At 48.0% G+C, this 18,713-nt stretch overlaps 1 protein-coding gene across 1 annotated transcript in view; it reads right to left on the bottom strand.

The window, feature by feature from the left end:
* Window positions 1-18,713, bottom strand: part of celsr2 (cadherin, EGF LAG seven-pass G-type receptor 2) — a 73,089-nt gene that overhangs the window by 41,463 nt on the left and 12,913 nt on the right. Inside the window, 1 exon segment of the mRNA XM_048254711.1 lies at window positions 8,079-8,810. Coding sequence (XP_048110668.1) covers window positions 8,079-8,810 — 732 coding nt within the window.

The following is an 18,713-nucleotide window of genomic DNA, read 5'->3' as shown; positions in this document are numbered from 1 at the left end:
CATGGCCCATTTTTATCCCAAACCCCTCACATAGTGGGACTTCCCCTACCAGCTATTAAATAATACACACCCAGTAGAACACTGGCACCAGAGAGAGTCTATTCCCTTTGTCTTGACTCGTATCCAACAGACATTTATTCAGAACAATAACAACATCCCAACACCAGACATAGAGTGTTTTTGTCAGAGGCAGTAACCCGAGACTGCATGTGAGAGGTTTTTAGTCAGGCATCTCTTGGGATGGCCCTTTCCGCCACAGGTGTTGGGCTTTGGCAGGGGGCAGGTGGGGGTTTCGGTGGGGTTAAGGCCATGCCGAACGCAGGCATCCATTATTAAAGCTGATCTTCCTGTGTTGTACCGCTCACACTCTGTGTGACTGCGCTTGCCTGTAACTCCTCTGTTTACCGCTCAAATGAATCATTAGCACTGGCAAAGTGAGCAGGGCCTCTGGAAATCATACACACACACACACACACACACGCACATACACACAAATACATACATGTGCATACACAGACTTGCAAGCACAAACATGCATGACCTCACACAGACACACACCCATATACACACAAACGGCAAAAAAAAACATCCGCGCAAGCATTCACTTACATTAGACACACACACACACTCTCCTAAAAATACACTCACAAGCAAACACAGAACACACCAACACACACACACACACACACACACACAAGCCCTGTCGGATCGCGTATACGAGGCAGCTGAATGGCATGGAGAGAACATTGTGACATGTTTCATCAAATGAAGCCGCTGTGTGATGCCTGCATTCAGTATCATGGTAGCTGGGAGTAGTGAGGTGAGCTGGAACACCTTCAGTGAAGCTAAGCCCTGCATTGGGAAACCATGTTTGTTTTTGCATATAGATCAGCAGATGGTGTTTTTATGTTGGAGCTCTGAAAGTTGTCCTCATTAATCTATAATTATGTCTGCCTGAAAGCGCACACAAACACACACACACAAACAAACTTCAAACACACAAGAATGCAGAAATTATTTAGCCCCAGTCATTACACCCTCTGCTCTAGTGCTGCCACAAGCTAATACGACAAACCACCCTGAAGTTTCTAGAGACTCCGCAACTACACCACTCTGCAATTACAAACATGTGTGTGTGTGTGTGTGTGTGTTCAACTAATCCCTCAGGTGTGTGTGATAGTGCCACATCACACTGTTAAAAGCCTGATTCTGTTGGCACACTGGTGACACTGATAACATGATAAGTAGCCATGTAGCCATGACAACCATCAGTGGTGTAATGCATTAACCCAACCACAACCCAACCAAAACCCAACCAATATCCAACCAATATCCAACCAATATCCAACCAGAACCCTCTGCCAGGCTACCAGATGACTAGATCCTCAAATGACAAATCCTGAGCTTGGCTTTAACCCCGAGACAAGCTATGCAGTTAACAGCTGACTTTGATGGACCCTTTGCAGCTAGCGGCTTCCAGCGGTTAGCCTCACACACCAAAAGCCGTCCGTCTGTACAGAGTTCTGTTCCTCCCTGCAGCAGCAAGAAAAGCTGCCTGCCGCACTGGCCCCCCTGCTGAGAGTGGTAAGCCCTCAGCCCCTCACAGCATCGCAATTACAGTCAGCTGGAGAAAAGACTAAACCACCGCCAGTGACGTGCCACGACTGATAAACACATAACACTGGGTGAGGGCGCCCACACCAGCAGAGCAAAGAAATGGCTAAAATGGAGACGTTTGGAGAGAGAGAGAGAGAGAGAGAGAGAGAGAGAGAGAGAGAGAGAGAGAGAGAGAGAGAGAGAGAGAGAGAGAGAGAGAGAGAGAGATCATGGATAACTGCTAATGGTTGGGTTGAGTAGAACAGGTATGGGTTGAGACCTCCCTCAGCACAGCCTCCCTCCATTATGTTTCCAAAAGAGGCCAAAGCCCGCACGCACACACAGCCAAGGTGAACTGGATGAGGATGTGAAGTGAGCCTCTGGGAAAGTGGTTCTAATGTGCAGAGGGTCTCAGTTTGTGTTTGTGTGTGTGTGTGTGTGTGTGTGTGTGTGTGTGTGTGTGTGTGTGTGTGTGAGTGTGTGTGAGTGTGTGTGTGTGTGAGAGTATTATAGTGGTTTGTAGGAAGGGCACACTATAAATATCACAACCTCCCCCTGTCCTGTACAGAACCACACACACAAACACACACACAAAGAAAGGTCATTGGTGAGACAAGCTCTGCTGGTCTGAATAATGGTAAACCGGCATGACTAACAGAGTGCTTTCAGAACCCATGTGAAGGTATCCATTTAGCTTTCACTTGCTTTGCCATAACCTCTACATTCAGACTCAAAACTGTTTGTCCTTTTCTCTCTCTCTCTTCCTCTCCCTCACTCTCTCTTCTTCTCCTTCCTCTCCCTCTCTCCCTCTGTCCATCTAAACTGGAGCTAGAGTAGACGGACGTCTGTTCTGCTATTCTTCTCTCTCACCACCCTCTTCTCCATCTGGCAACGCCTACGGGCCCAGCAGTCAGTCACACACACACACACACACACACACACACACACACACACACACACACACACACACACACACACACACACACACAAATTCTGTCTTTCCTCCATACACCCACTGATAGAGCAATTTAAGCACCGCACACAGGCAAAATGACAGACCAGCATGATGCACACAAACACACACACACAGAGAGATAAGCACAGTGTGCACTAACACACACAGCGCCACATAGAAAAGCTGGGCAGCAATCAAACAGTAATTCTGGGAGCCAAGGGAAAGTGGCAAATGCAACACTCAATCAGTCCAAACCAGTGGGAGCTGAGCAGCGCGCGAGCGCGCGCGAGAGAGAGAGAGAGAGAGAGAGAGCAAGAAAGAGAAAGAGAGAGAGGTAGGAGAGAGAGGTGGGAGAGAGAGAGAGAGAGAGAGAGAGAGAGAGAGAGAGAGAGAGAGAGAGAAAGAGAGAGAGAGGAGGGAGAGAGAGAGAGAAAGAGAGAGAGAGAGAGAGAGGTAGGAGAGAGAGAGAGAGAGAGAGAGAGAGAGAGAGAGAGAGCAAGAAAGAGAAAGAGAGAGGAGAGGTAGGAGAGAGAGAGCAAGAGAGAGAGAGAGAGGTTAGAGAGAGACAGGAGAGAGAAATAGAAGAGAGAGGATATGGGACAGAAGCAAAAGATATTTTTAGTGTGCGTGTGTCTATGTATGTGTGTGTGTGTGTGTGTGTGTGTGTGTGTGTGTAAGAGAAAGAGACATCAGATGGGGATGGGAGGTGGATTGTGTGGTGTGCGGTGTCCTGATGGCTGGCTGATGGGGTGTAGAGAATAGCTAGCACTCCGCTCAGACATCCACAGCACATGACCACAATCACCCACCTCAGCAGCGGCCAACCTCTACACACAGCAAACTTACACTCAGCTGGAACTGTGTGTACGTGTGTGTGTGTGTGTGTGACGGAGGGGGGTGCTAGCAAGACAAAGAGACTGACAGAGAGAAAGACAGAAAACGAGTGAGATTGATGAGGTTCAATGTGCTGAACGGACATGATTGCCTCCCGCTGGTGACACACACACACACACACACACACACACAAAATGACTCCCTCTCTTACAAGCCACTCCATCCTCTCCATACACACCTACAACATACAAAACACAGTGAGGAGTAGCTCTTAACCCAGACCCATCGAGGAGTGAACATACTCTCTTTCACACTTACACCCACAGGGTCACACACACACACACAAAAAACTCACACACCACTGCACAAGTGCATGCGGCAGCACATCCGCTGCGGCTTACATAATGAATTCACTTTACTCACTAGCGGTGAAGAGCAGTGTGTGTGGCCGCTAAGTAGGGGGAAGGCGCAGCTACACCTGCTCCCACCGAGCGCCAATCCTGGCTCCAGCGATGGGATCAAGGGCTTGCTGGAGGCCCAGAGTGCCTTTCAAACACTCACTGATCCCAAACGGGTGGATTCCAGCACAGCCACCCTCTGTGTGCGACCTTCACATTACTATTGGCCCATTCAGGAACCACTGAATGACTCCTGGCTGTGAGTTAGCCACACTCCCACCAGCCCATAACCAACCCCCCACACACACACACACACACACACACACACACACACACACACTCTCCTGAATACACCTGACTCTGGAACGCATTAGTCTTTGAAATATGCTTTAGCATTTGAAAAATGCTCTAACAAAGCACTAAACAACAACATGCTCTGAAACTGTTGTAAAATAACTGGATCAGGCTATAATACAATGTACAAAGGTGAGCTAACGGGACAGGACATGCTGGTGTCTCATTCATTTTCTAGGGTAGAGTTACTTTAAGTTTGTTAGCAGAGTGCTTATGTCGGTAGGTCTTGGGATAGTGGCACATGTCCAGACTAGTTCAAATCATTTACCCCAAACCCAGAGGCCTAAAAGCCTCGTCTTTTCCATCCCTTGCAAACTGCATATGAAATTAAGTCACTTCACATAACGTCATGTCACTGAAGAAGTGTCCGGTTGGGGGGGGGTGTAGACTGTATGTATCTTGTATTAAGGCTGGCTTGGTATGCCCTTGAGTAAAGCACCATTTACTGCAAGGCACCAGCCTTCTGGGCTCGCGCATGCAAATATGTCTAGCTTTGCAAGCAGCGCAAGTACGGTCAAGTTTATCAGGAAAATATTGGTAAATGATGGTCAAGGTTGAAAGGCTGTCAAGGTTATAAATTAAAGTCGGAATTAAGATCACAAATGAAAGCAAATCACAGATGAGTATGCACAAGCACAGGCAGGTCTCTTCAGAGTGCCCAAAGCAGGCAGGCAGGCAGGCAGGCAGACACAAACACACACACACACACACACACACACACACACACAGACAAGGCAATGTTCTGCTTTTTCCTTCCTGCAAGCCTTTTTCTACCCAAGCAGAAAAGGCCAAAAAGACTGTTATTCCTGATCCATTTGCATATTCAACAAAGTGCAGCTTCTTTTTTCCCTCTCTTTTTCACTCTCGCTCTCTACCATTGCAATATTCAAAAGCGCTCATTATACGGTCTGGCATGATTAGCTGTTTCATGTTGCTTCCTATGCCCCTGACCTCATTCCCTCCCCTAGCTGGGGTCTCTGCCCCAACCTCTTCACCATCCTCGCTCTCATGCCGCGCTCTCATCGTGTGGATTCTTTCCGGCGAGGTGTGTAATTTTTTGGAGCCGACTGAATAACATCCGAGGCCCGCGTTATCTCGGTGTCACGTAAGAGCGGGTAGGAGGAAAGGGGAGCGTGCACTTTTCAGCGTTTCGACGCGCTCCCAGGATCCCAGGCTTTGATGGTTAATAACCTGAGTAAGGAAAGAGGGGAAAAAAAACACAACCTCTCTTCGTTATCTCGTTGTGAGTTGAGAAAAAAAACGAGAGGAAAAAAAAAGCAGAGGGAGGCTTGAAACTTTTCTCCCATCAGGCCGAGGGAGCTTAAGGGAGTCTATAGAGTGCTTTCATTCCGCTCCCTCGGCCTCTCTTCTTATTTTTATCCGGCGGCCATTTTACTCAGGGGGTTCGGGGTGATGGAGGGGGGGTCCCTTTTCCATCTGTGGCCATCCATAATTAATCACTTCCCTCCATTATTCTTCAAAGTGGTGTTCAGCTCCGTGGCCAAAGCGCACCATTGTCTTTCTGCCCGGACATTTTAAATCCCGTGATAAAGACCTGGCCCCAGACCTTTGGGCTCTCAAAACCACTCCACACGAGGAACAAGAGAGCCCATGGGCCAGGCCACAGCAGCGCCTGAGTTTGTGTGTGTGTGTGTGTGTGTGTGTGTGTGTGTGTGTGTGTGTGTGTGTATATGTGTGTGTGTGTTTTATGTATGTGTTCGTTTGCACACAAAAAGAAAAGATGAGAGTTGTGATCAAGTGTATGTGAGTTAATGTGTGCTTATGTTAGCTCATGTGGATGTTCTGAAAGAATTTCTTGGAGCATGTGTTCGTGACAGAGAGACAGAGAGAGAGAGAGAGAGAGAGAGAGAGAGAGAGAGAGAGAGAGAGAAATACTAAGAGGGAGAGAGTGAGTGAGCCAAAAAAAAAAAAAAAAATGGCTGCTGCTGCTGAAAAGCTTTTCCATGTTTAATTTAGTGGTCTCCATCTCCAGCCAGACAAAGGCGATTATTAGATCAATACCTCGTGTCACCATGCAGGTGCTCCCTTTGCACTGAACAGGTTCTGTCTTCTGCTCAACAGCTCCCTATACAGTCGTTAAACAGGGGATCATGTTTGAGTACATGCATTTACGTCTCATGGACTGGTTGTTGCTCAGGGTGCGATGCATCTCCTATGGGCTACACTCAAAAGCCACATTCAAATCATGCCGCAAATGACCCTTACATGGGTATTCAATCAATATGAAGATGACAGCAGTACTTCACTAGTATTGATCTAAGGGCTTTAAAATAAAAGGTGATGTGTGAAGTACCACAGATGTATTAATTTGCAATAACGTAAAGCTCAAATCAAGGGGTTAACCCCCAAGGATTAAGGACAACATAATCTCATCAGAGTTCCTCTGGGCAGGGTTATCAACAGAACTCTGAATTCTCAACCAGTTCAACCCTCCCTGAATCATCTCTCCGGATTACCTGGGTCCGCGGATGCTATTTAGATGTGATCCTGACTAACCACCTTGCAGAAGAGAATAAAAACAAGCTGTTTATTGCTTCAACTACCACACCAGCCACTAAGCCTCAAGTCTCACAAAGGACACTTGGACACAGTAGTTTTATTCTCTGGTGAGGCAACCTCGGGTTTCTGACTTGTTTACCTCTACACAGCCTTGTATCACAAGAGAGAGAGAGAGAGAGAGAGAGAGAAATACTAAGAGGGGAGAGAGTGAGTGAGCCAAAAAAAAAAAAAAATGGCTGCTGCTGCTGAAAAGCTTTTTCCATGTTTAATTTAGTGGTCTCCATCTCCAGCCAGACAAAGGCGATTATTAGATCAATACCTCGTGTCACCATGCAGGTGCTCCCTGTGCACTGAACAGTTCTGTCTTCTGCTCAACAGCTCCCTATACAGTCGTTAAACAGGGGATCATGTTTGAGTACATGCATTTACGTCTCATGGACTGGTTGTTGCTCAGGGTGCGATGCATCTCCTATGGGCTACACTCAAAAGCCACATTCAAATCATGCCGCAAATGACCCTTACATGGGTATTCAATCAATATGAAGATGACAGCAGTACTTCACTAGTATTGATCTAAGGGCTTTAAAATAAAAGGTGATGTGTGAAGTACCACAGATGTATTAATTTGCAATAACGTAAAGCTCAAATCAAGGGGTTAACCCCCAAGGATTAAGGACAACATAATCTCATCAGAGTTCCTCTGGGCAGGGTTATCAACAGAACTCTGAATTCTCAACCAGTTCAACCCTCCCCTGAATCATCTCTCCGGAGTACCTGGGTCACGGATGCTATTTAGATGTGATCACGACTAACCACCTTGCAGAAGAGAATAAAAACAAGCTGTTGTGCTTCAACTACCACACCAGCACTAAGCCTCAAGTCTCACAAGGACACTTGGACACAGTAGTTTTATTCTCTGGTGAGAGGCAACCTCAGGTTTACGACTTGTTTACCTCTACACAGCCTTGTATCACAACTTTATCAGGGAGTCCACATGAAGTAAAAGGACATCACATTCATTTGATTAATTTGCCTTGGAGCCAACGTTACTTTTGAATAGGTGAGAACTCTATTGTGTCACACATGGTCCTTCCTAAAAGCAAGTGGCCTTGCAAGAAAGCCCTATGATATCAAAAGGTGAGAGAGAGAGAGTGGAGAGAGAGAGAGAGAGAGAGAGAAACAAAGAGAGAGAAGATGGAGGAAGAAGGCAAAGGAGAGGGAGACATAGAGACACAGAGACATAGGCTGAGAGAGACACAGGGGAAAGCATGAGAGTGCGAGAGGAGAGAGGGAGGCAGAGGACCGGAGGACCGGAGAGAGACTGAATAGAGAGATTGACAGAAAGAGAGAAGACCAGATAATGACAGGGCACAGGAGATGCTTCAGAACAGAGCTGGTCTGCCTGTGGAGAGAGCTCCTACCTGTGTAGTCGTCCAGACACTCGCAGGTGTAGCCTCCCTCCCTGCTGCGGCAGACGCCGTGCGGCCCGCAGGGCTTGGAGTAGCACAGGTCCACCTCGGTCTCGCAGTAGTCCCCCGTGAAGCCGGCCGGGCAGCGGCAGCGCAGGCCAGCGATGGGCTGGATGGGCCGGAACAGGATGGTGTCGGACGCCACAAAGGGCGCCAGGCTGTCGAACTTTAGCACTGAGACGCACTTCATGTAGTTCTCGCAGGGCTCGCGCAGGCAGATGTTGTCGTCGAAGGGCAGCACCTCCTGCGAGGAGATGCGCGCCAGCAGGCTGCGGTTCAGGTACAGCCGCTCCTGCAGCTCCTCCGAGCCCAGGAACTCCACGCCATGGCCGCCCCTTCCGGTCACTCCCAGGTTACGCCTGCTTCCAACACTGCCCGCTCCTCCCCTACCAACACCACCGCCGCCGCCACCACCGGCTCCATCACCTGGCACGGCCACGGAGAGGCTGACATTGAGGATGCTGGCGCTGACGTCGGTGTCGTCCTGGACGTTGAAGACGACCACGTCCTCACGCGAAGCCGAGAGAACACGCGCCACACCGTCCAGGAACTGGGCCAGCAGCAGCGACAGGAAGCGCTCTTGTGACGTGTTGGCTAGGCGCAGCGTGATGCTGTTGGAGAGCATCTCGTCTGTGATGATGGTCACCTGCAGCAGACACTGAGCTGACACCGAATGGACCCCATCTACAGAAAGAAATAGAGAAAGAAAGAAACTGTATAAACTACTGAAGCTTTGGGTTAAAGGCCTTGTGCTGCAAGTTACTCATTGAACCTCTGGAATGTGTGCTGTTGAACACTATCAGCATTTGGTCAACAGGTATAGAACAGCAGGTATTTCTAAATAATGAGAAACAACAGTGTGAGACAGATATTATTCAGAAAAGCTAACATAACTCTGTTTCCTGCAATGATTTATATGGTTTGAAATGCACAACCATCCGTTATGTCTCTGATGATCAACTTCCAACATACAAAACCAAACGGCTCGTTAAGAAAATCAGACCTGGGGAACTCTTCTTGGTTTAACAAGCACAGTAATTACCCCAAACGAGAGCTCTGAGAATCCAAACCACATGAAGAGAAAAATAAGAGAGTAAAAATCCTGTCCTACATTTTTCCCGTTAACAAGCCCAGGGTTTTATGCAGTGCACCAATGCAACAGAGGCCCCCGTGCACTGCCTTACGTAACCACGTCAGCAGACCCCCTACCCCCAGGGAGAAGGGATCAAGAGGAGGTATCATTTATCAGTGAGGGAAGCCGTACCTCAGGGGAGGTCAGGGCGCTTTTTCAACGGGGGACAAACCCTCTTTCACTTTTCAACAGCGTGGGCTCACATTCCCCGGTCATGTCGCCTAGCCACGAAGCTGGAGATGCTTGTGGCATCGTCAGAGCGAAGGATGAGGGAGAGGAAGAGGAAAGGAGGGAAGATGAGAAGGAGGAGGGGAGAAGAGGAGGAGGAGAAGAGGAGGCAAAAAATGAGGCTATTTGTAGCCGTTTTTAAGCGCCGGCCCTGAGGCTTCTGTTTTGGCCTTGAGGCAAAGGAGTGGCCAACACAAAACACGCATAATCAAATCAACCCCGGAGTGAAAACAAGCTTGAGCCCTCTCGGGCCCCTACAATGGTCAATGGTCCGCTTTGTAGCGGGCCTCTGGAGCCGGGCCAGGGAACAGAACCCCTCGGCTCCGCTGGACAAGAACCCCACACAAACAAACACTCGCCCTGCCAGGCCCACCGGATCCATGGCCACTGGCACGATGAAGATAGAGAGAGGGAGGGGAGGGAGAGAGAGAGAGAGAGAGAGAGAGAGAGGGGAGGGAGAGGGAGGGGAGGGAGGGAGAGGGAGGGAGAGATAGAATGCAAAAGAGCGCTGCCATGTTTAACAGCTTTAATCCGGCTGCTTTCAGCCAGGCACTTCTGGACTGCATACGGGACCCAAATACTGCCAGGGACTCTCTTTTGCGCGCTCTCTCTCTCTCTCTCTCACACACACACACACACACACACACACAATGAAACGATGGAAATTAAGTCAGAAAGTGAGATATTGAAGAGCTGTGAGAGGATGTCCAAACAGCACACACTCATAAATATGTGAGGGACTTGGCATCAGGATTATCACTTTGATGTCTAAATCTGTAATCCCAAGATCCTCAAGAGGAATAAACACTACAAGGATTTTAAGAAGATCCCCATCATCTCTCACATGCAATGACCTTTAATGAGTACTCCACTGTCCAGACAGAACACACACACACACCCATGCCACAGACTGACACACCCACACCCACAGACTGACACACACACACACACACCCCACTCTGCAGCATGAAGCACTGTGTCCTTAGACGCAGGTCTCTGCCCCATCACAGTGGGCCATATCCAGCCAATGGGGCACAGAGTAGTTCAGGGTTCAGCACAGTAAAGGCACGTGGCAGCTTTTTGGTGCCCTGTCTCTGACATACTGGGGCATCTTCCCATCTTCTATTAGCAGGTTTGCCACTTGCTCAGACTTAGCCTAGTCAGGTCTGCCACTAATCCATATACTGTACTTGGAATACCCCCCAGCTCATTTTGGAATGGCAAGAAGGATTGACATCGGTCCCAAACTCTCCCTGCTTTTGATTGCTGCTTACGAAGTACAGTTTTTTTTTTTCCATGGTTTAGAGTCTGGTCCAAAAAAAAAAAGTTATTTACTTATTTCATGCAGAATTATGTCTGGGGTTATGTGGGTCAGTGGAGCTTAGTGTGACGGTATGTCAAGTAAACAGGCATTCATAGCCAAAGAGGATGAGAACTCCGATGCCTCCAATCAGCAGCCTTATCAATGGCATCACACAGAAACATTTAACTACTTTACTGGATGTGATCCTATACAACAGCACCTGACCTTACGTTACACTGCCTTACCACCTCCTTTCTCTCGCTCACACACACAGACTCAGACACAGACACAGACACACACAGAGAGTTGAGGAACGCTAGGCATACAGTAAGCAGGCCTTTCAGATGCAGATGCACAGATCATTGTTTTAATGAGTGTGGCTCATTCATCTTAACAAAGGGAAGCGGCGAGTGGTCACGCCATTATGCCGCTGCATCTCAGCAGACCGCTAAATTATTTGAATAACAATTGGGGACAGGATGTTACGCAACCATTGTCCCACCACACAAGAAAGCAGTATCCTGCAAACACACGGCCCCTCTAAAATCAAACAAATCTCTTCCCTCGCTTAAGAACATATAGTAGAATACAAACCTAGAGCACTTTCTCAGGAGATTAGGAAAAATAAACATTGGCATCTGGCTGGACAGTGGAATTGATTTTTTCCCCGACTTTCTTTTGGGGCTAAATAGCTTTAAGAGACGAGGCGGCCGATGACTGCCGGACGTCCTGTAATGACGATCTCGGCATTCCTGGCCCGGGTTCAGGGCTGGCAGTGGCTCTGGGCTCCGCCACTCTGCCCACAGGGCTGAGGAGGAGAGCGCTGGGACGAATCTCTGGGCTGGGTGAGGGGAGGGAAGGGAAGCCAACCTGCAGGTGCTTAGTACTGGGTCATTTAGGAGAGAAGGACTCCTACCATGTGGTTGATGATCGGGGTGGAGTGGGAAGGCCCGGGGGAGGGGTTTTGGGGCTGTGTGAGTAATGGTCTTTTGGGCTCAGTGAGCCATACAAGCTATGCCATCGGCGACACACACACACACACACACACACACACCCTTACACACACACACCCTTTACTGCCAGGAATGCTCCAGGCCTGTCTGCAATGCCAGCCGAAGATTAGACACAGACTGCATATTTCGCTCACAGTCTCTTTTGTGGAACGAGGACCGAGAACTATCTCTTCAGACAGATCTGAAGGTGGCTTTAAAGGTACACTGTGCAGGTTTAGGTATATTTGGCAACTGTAAAGCACCCTCTAGAGTCGCGATATATTTATATTTTACTCTGGTGTTGTAAATAGCAAACTTCTCGTGACTGATCCCCCCTGTACACACAATGAAAATGCTTTTGTTGTGGAGGTGAAGGATTAACAGCAGGCAAAAACTCTCTCCAAACAACTTTATCTACTGATTTTCTCGGTAGTGATTCGCTACGTCTATGCTGCATAGCTATGCTAGGTGAACTATTAAAAGTTTGTTTACTATCAAATTGGCTTCGTAAAGGTGAAAATCTTGCATAGTGTACCTTTAAATCCACTATAGTTTGGAGTCCGATGGCAACAGGCCAGTCTGCCTCATAGGGGTGACTCAAGACAGCTCTGCAGGTATTGTCTGGACTGGACCACAAGCATGACTACACATGCATGTATACACACATCTACATGCACACAAACAAATGCACAAGCACACACACACAAAGTTGTCTGTGTGAAAGTAGGAAAAGGACTTCAGCCAGACAGCAAGCCATACAGCATGCGACGATATAGAACTGTGAATAATGCATGTGCTTTGCCAGTGCATCCCAATTCAGCAGGGCTTCAGCAGAATGCTATTTATTCAGGGACAAATCAAATGGAGGCCTCAAGCTGAGATGCCCTCATTAGGACAGATCCCTGAGTTCCTGGGCCCTGGGAGCCACTGTTGCTCCCTGGTGAGTGTGTGTGTGTGTGTTTTTCTGTAGCGAGTCACTAAGCTATTATTCTATGGGTGGGCTAGTGTGTGTCAATTCTCACAGAGCCGTTTGTCTGAGAGTGGACTGCTGTATGTATGTATGTGTGTGTGGGAGTGTCTATTCTGTAATGAGGAGTCCATGTTGTTTCTGAAGGGGAAGGAAGTGTGACGGGGCGGGATGTGTGTGTGTGTGTGTGTGTCTGTGTGTGTACGTGCGTGCGTGTGTGTGTAGCGCCTCACTGCCCTTCTCTGAAATATTAATAGAGTGGCGTCTCCCACCCTTTCCTGCCCAGTGCCTGGTGAGCGAGTGGCATACTTTCAGCCCGTTGTGGCGAGGGAGCGCACACACACACACACACACACACACACACACACACACACACACACACACACACACACGCACGCACACACGCGCACACACACGCACAGACACACACAGACACACACGCACACACACGCACGCACATTCACACAGCAATAACCAAGAGCCTTTATCTGCAACCTGTCTGCAAAGAGCTGCTCCTAATAACGAGTGCATTACAAGCTTGTCGCGGCATGATAAAATATAGGTCAAACATGGGGAGAGAGCTGGAGAAATAGGCTAACCAGCAGGGAGAGGGAGGGCGGCAAAGAGTGCGAATTGGAAAAAAGAAAAACGGGAAACAGAAAGGGGAAGTACAAAGAGGGGAAACGTGTGTGTAGGAGGAGGGTAGTGGGGGTAGAGGGTGGCATTATGGTTTGAGCAGATTAAAGTCAATTGGATTTAAGCTCGGGCGTCTCTCACACTTACTCTTACTGTGCATGTGGTCTGTGAGGAGTAAGCAGTGTATGAGAGTGTGTGTGTGTGTGTGGCACACAGAGTCCCATCAGCAGAACACAGAGAATTCCTCCTAACTGCTGCATAGCTAGATATGAGAGAGAGAGAGAGAGAGAGAGAGAGAGAGAGAGAGAGAGAGAGAGAGAGAGAGAGAGAGAGAGAGAGAGAGAGAGAGAGAGAGAGAGAGAAAAGGAAGAGGGTAAAGGACAGAGAGACAGAAAAGGAGACTGAGAAAGACACAAGATAGATTATCAGAGAGAGGGAGTAGAGAGAGGGAGTAGAGAGAGAGGCAGAGGGGGAAGGACCAGAGAGAGACTAAATAGAAAGATTGAAAGAAAGAGAAGACAGGGCTGAGAGAAAGAAAGATGAGAGAGACACACAAAGCGAGAGGAGAGGAGAGGTGAGGAGTGGAGAGGAGTTGGAGAAGAGAGGAGAGGAGAGGAAAGGAGAGGAACGGAGAGGAGCTAATGAGGAGCCTGCAGTGGCTCGACCAGGAGAAGGAATGCCACACGAGTCACAGCACATCAGTCACACAAGGCGCCAGTACACACACATGGACACAGGCATCCCCCACACAGAGAGAGAGAGAGAGAGAGAGAGAGAGAGAGAGAGAGAGAGAGAGAGAACGATAGAAGAATGATAGAGAAAAACAGCAAAAGGGAGAGATGGAGTGAAGAAAGAGGGATTGATAGAAGACTAAATCGAGGGAAAGGAGGGAAGGCAGGGAAGAATAGAGGCCAGGGCAAATGAGGCATTCTGGGGCAGCAAGCCGTCAATGTCAGGTGTGCTAGATGTGGGTGTTAAAGAAGTTCACACACATACATTCATATCTACACACACACACACACACACACACTCATACTACACACACACACACACACACGCTCATATCCAATGGCTCAGAATCTAGTCAGTGGTAGCAGTGGATTTCAGGTACAGCTTAGAAAAATCCAATAACGTTGACTGTACATTCTGTGAAAATGCAGTTCTTGGACAAGCTTTGATGGTTTTAAGCTTAGTCAGCACTGCAGAGTTCAGAAACTTGCTGGAGGCGGGAAGAGAGACAATGGACGAACACCTAAAATACTCCCACCTACCCACACTAAATGTGCACACACACACACACACACACACACACACACACACACACACACACACACACACACACAAAGGGGTGGCCTTAATGATTAAGAAGGCAGCACACGTGTGTAAGAGTTCCAACTTCCAGCTGCCGTTCAAACAAAGCTGCAGGGACAACCACATCCACATATCTTTACATTAGATGCACAAGCACGCCCGCCCGCACGGCACGCATTACAGAGAGAGACGCACACTTCTCAAACACACATACACACACTTCTCAAACACACACACAGGGTCTGTATGACTTTATATTCTGCATGCAAATGACTGGCATACAGATACACACGCATATATAGCTGTCTACACAGCTTTTCCTAGACCTACACACACACACACACACACACACACACACACACACACACACGAACTGGCTTTATGTTGGACGCACATACACTGCCCACTGTCCAGTGCGTCTGTAGCGGACGACTAGAGTGATTAGGAGACATGAGCTAAGTGCGGGGAAGGCGCGTGCGGATGGGAGCGCCGGACGCATTAAAAACGCCGCCAAGGACACGGCCGAAGATAAGCAGCACATCAGGAAAGCCGCATGCCTGAGTCGCTGGGGACAACCAATCCCTAGCATTACCGATCCAGAGATAGCAACTGCCACACTAGTGCACATACATGCATATATCACACACACAGATAGATGCTAATATTTTCTCTCTCACACATACACACACCTGCATGCATGTTCGTGTCCACACACACACACACACACAGACACACACACACAGGCTTATAGAAATACTCATAGGCAAATACTCAGTAGGGGTGGGTGATATGGACAAAAAATTATATCTCGATAGTTTTAGTGATTGTGACGATAACGATTATTAGTCGATATCCTTTAAAAAAAATGTTTTGTTAAAGTCTGAGTTACTTTACCGCTAATTATTTATGAATAGCATCATTACAATAATAACCAATAACCTAACCTGTGACATTTTAACCAAATCAACCAATGCATTGTCACTCTATGACACATTTCCAATTCTGCCCCCACTTGGGTGTGTGGCAGCAATGACATGGTCTAGCCAGCTACATTAGAGAAGATGAATAGGCCTAACAGTTTCCCAAGAGAAAGTCTGAGGCTGAAGTTCCTTTCAAACCTTTACATAGGATTCACTGTAAAACTAAGCAGACCAACAGAGTACATATCAGTTATTTCCTTCTGTGTTTTGTTTAAGAACACTAGCCTTCCAAGAGGCTAGCATTCCAAGTTACAGAATAGAAACGAATGCGTTAGCTTATGGCTAATGTATATGAGAAATCCCATAGAGATGCTAACGTTAGCATAATCGGTAAAAGTAGATATTTACAGCGAACTTCAGTCCATTTACAAAAGAGTTACTTGAGAATAGTTCTTTGTTTACAACTGACTATTAAAATACTCAAAGGCTAATGTTTTCTCTCCATACCGTGTAGGAAAAAAACGTGACTATCTCATCAATGCTACTTGAACAGAAGTAGCCGCATAAAATCCCAAGTAGGCTACTCTCGCTGCACAAAATAAACATTAGGCGTGCGTGGGACAACGTTGTGACCCACTAGTGGTCACGTGACACTTGCTCTGCTGCAGCCAGGGGCTTCCCCCGCATACACCTCCTGGGAATGTATGCGTCTTCAATGCGTGATTTCCAGTGTTTTTCCCCCATAAGTAATTTAAATACTCGATAATGTCAAATTGCACATCGTTAAAACAACAATCACGATATTATCGCAGACGATATATATCGCCCACCCCTAATACTCATAGAAGCACACACGCGTGCCCACACACAAACACACACACATCAAAGAATCCAGTGACGCAGAGGCGCGTTTGTGTGCTTTCAAAAATTGGGGTCAAGTTCATGCATTAGTGATCTGTGTGGGGAAGTGGAGTGGAGGCAGACTCTACTGTATGTTTTAATTCATTAATGCCCCCTCTTTTCTCTCTCTCTATCTCTCCGTGTCTTTTTCTCTCTCTCTCTCGTCACAGGGGTATCCATCTCTTCAAACGCTCCACCGCTGATGGGGACTTCTTCTATCCAACACTCGCCTTATCTGCACTTTTTCAACTTGGGGGATTCTGGCTTGTCTTAAAGCAGGATTTTGCTCAAGAGCCACTCCACTCCACTCAGGGTGAACAAGAGGTTGGATGTTTGAAAATGAGAAAGCTGGGGGAACGTTGGGCGAGTCTCCGCACACAAAAAGCTCAAGGCCTTTGCAGAGTCTCTTCACAAGAGTTTTACAGAAAGAAGAAAAGCTACCTGATTTTTCTGCTCCCCTGCTTATTCTAGACAAGAAACACTGAGCTAGGCTTACAGCCTTCAGAAAACCTGTGGCACTCCAAGACACCAAGGTTCTCCGACGACAGACAAATCATATGCTTAAATTTCATCTAATTACCTATCGGGGAGTGACCCCAGAAATGTCACTGTAATTACAACAACAGCCGAGACCTTTCCAAACTGTCGTCATGGCCTCAGCGAGAGAGCTAAGCCAAGCTCATTCTGTTCGTTCGTTTGTGAACTGGGTCACACGCTGCCCTCCCCTTACAGTACTTTCGTCCGCTGTTTCCATGTGCCGCACATCAGCGAGGTTTTGTTTGGACGTCTTCATGTGCCATCTCCACTACTGTAATTACACGGCTGCTTCCAATCACGCTGACAGCGGGAGCTTGGCGCTTCCACAGGCCTGGTTTGTGTCATAATTACACCGGGCCGCCGTGAGGCCAATCAAACGCAGATCACTGGGATCACAGAAATTATTCTGCACCTGACTTCGGTGTTCTGATAATATGGCTCTTTATATGGCTCTCCTATGAAAACACAACATTAAAATAGCAAGGGAAAAAGCTCTGCCTCCAGTCCTGGCCAGAACAATAGGCTGCCTAAGATGGGGATGGAGGCAAATGAGAGGCCCTTATGCAAGTTCTAATCACAAGTTTATCTCGAATCCCCCGTTGCTATGGGGCAGATGGGTGTCATGGGAACCAAATTAGAGCTCCTGTTCCACCTGAACACAGACATATGCAGAAACAGAGCGCGCTCAGTGGGGTGCAGGGTCTTTTAATCCAACCACCGCCGCACCGACCAATAGATAGGCGGGGGAGCGCACCCTCATTGAGGGGCTCCCCCGACCTGAGAGAGTGAGGAAGTCAGCCTTCAGTAGACATTAGCGAGGAGCAGGCAGGTTAAAGAGAGAAGGCAGGGGCACTCTTTTACCCCATGCTGCTAACTAGATGGGGGGAAGATTTTTACAAGAGCTGTTGATCTGACAACCAAGTCAAGGCTGCTGCGTCAAAAAGAAAAAAAGAAAAAAGGTTACAAAAAAAAGGTCACATGCGTCTTGTGAGTTAATGCTAATAAGTAACTCGTTAGCAAAATCCTGCCGCCGTCTTCGTTTGCTGATGTTCTTTCAATTAGGGGCAAGGAAAACAGAGAGAGAAATAAACAGGAGTGGCGCCTGGTAAAGCGGGAGGATCAAAGGCAGAACTGCAGCAGAGAGAGAGAGAGAAAAAGAGAGAGAGTGAGTAAGAGAGAGAGCATTAGAAATGTCATTGGGGAATGTGCCGAGTGAACTGACTACTGCAATTTACTACTTGCTGTGCTGTTGCCATGGAGGGTTGGGGATGAGGGGAAGATGGGGGGGGGGGGCAGGGGGGTTAAAGTGCTCCTTGATACCCCCAGCCAAGAAAGCCAACCAACGGTCCAACAGCTTCCCTTTCCACCCTACAAAAAATGCCCCAGCGTACTGTAGGGCAAGACCCTTTGCTGAGTGGGCCACATATCTATCCTGGCTCGCTCCTTCCTTCGTCAAACACATCCTACACAGGACTACTTCAGATCCACCAAGCCGTTGGAGCTCTACTTCCCAGCAACAAGAGCAGCACACAGGGAGAGCACACAGCAAACAAACATGCCTCAATCCCTGAATATTAACAAGACTGCACACACAGCCAGAGAATATGGTATGGAGTGGGGGTTGGACTTTAAAAAAAAAATGAATCGTGAACTCCTATTGG

This window comes from Alosa alosa, chromosome 10 (genome assembly GCF_017589495.1).
Source record: "Alosa alosa isolate M-15738 ecotype Scorff River chromosome 10, AALO_Geno_1.1, whole genome shotgun sequence".
Taxonomy (NCBI): domain Eukaryota; kingdom Metazoa; phylum Chordata; class Actinopteri; order Clupeiformes; family Clupeidae; genus Alosa; species Alosa alosa.
This window is presented reverse-complemented; position numbering and strand designations above follow the sequence as displayed.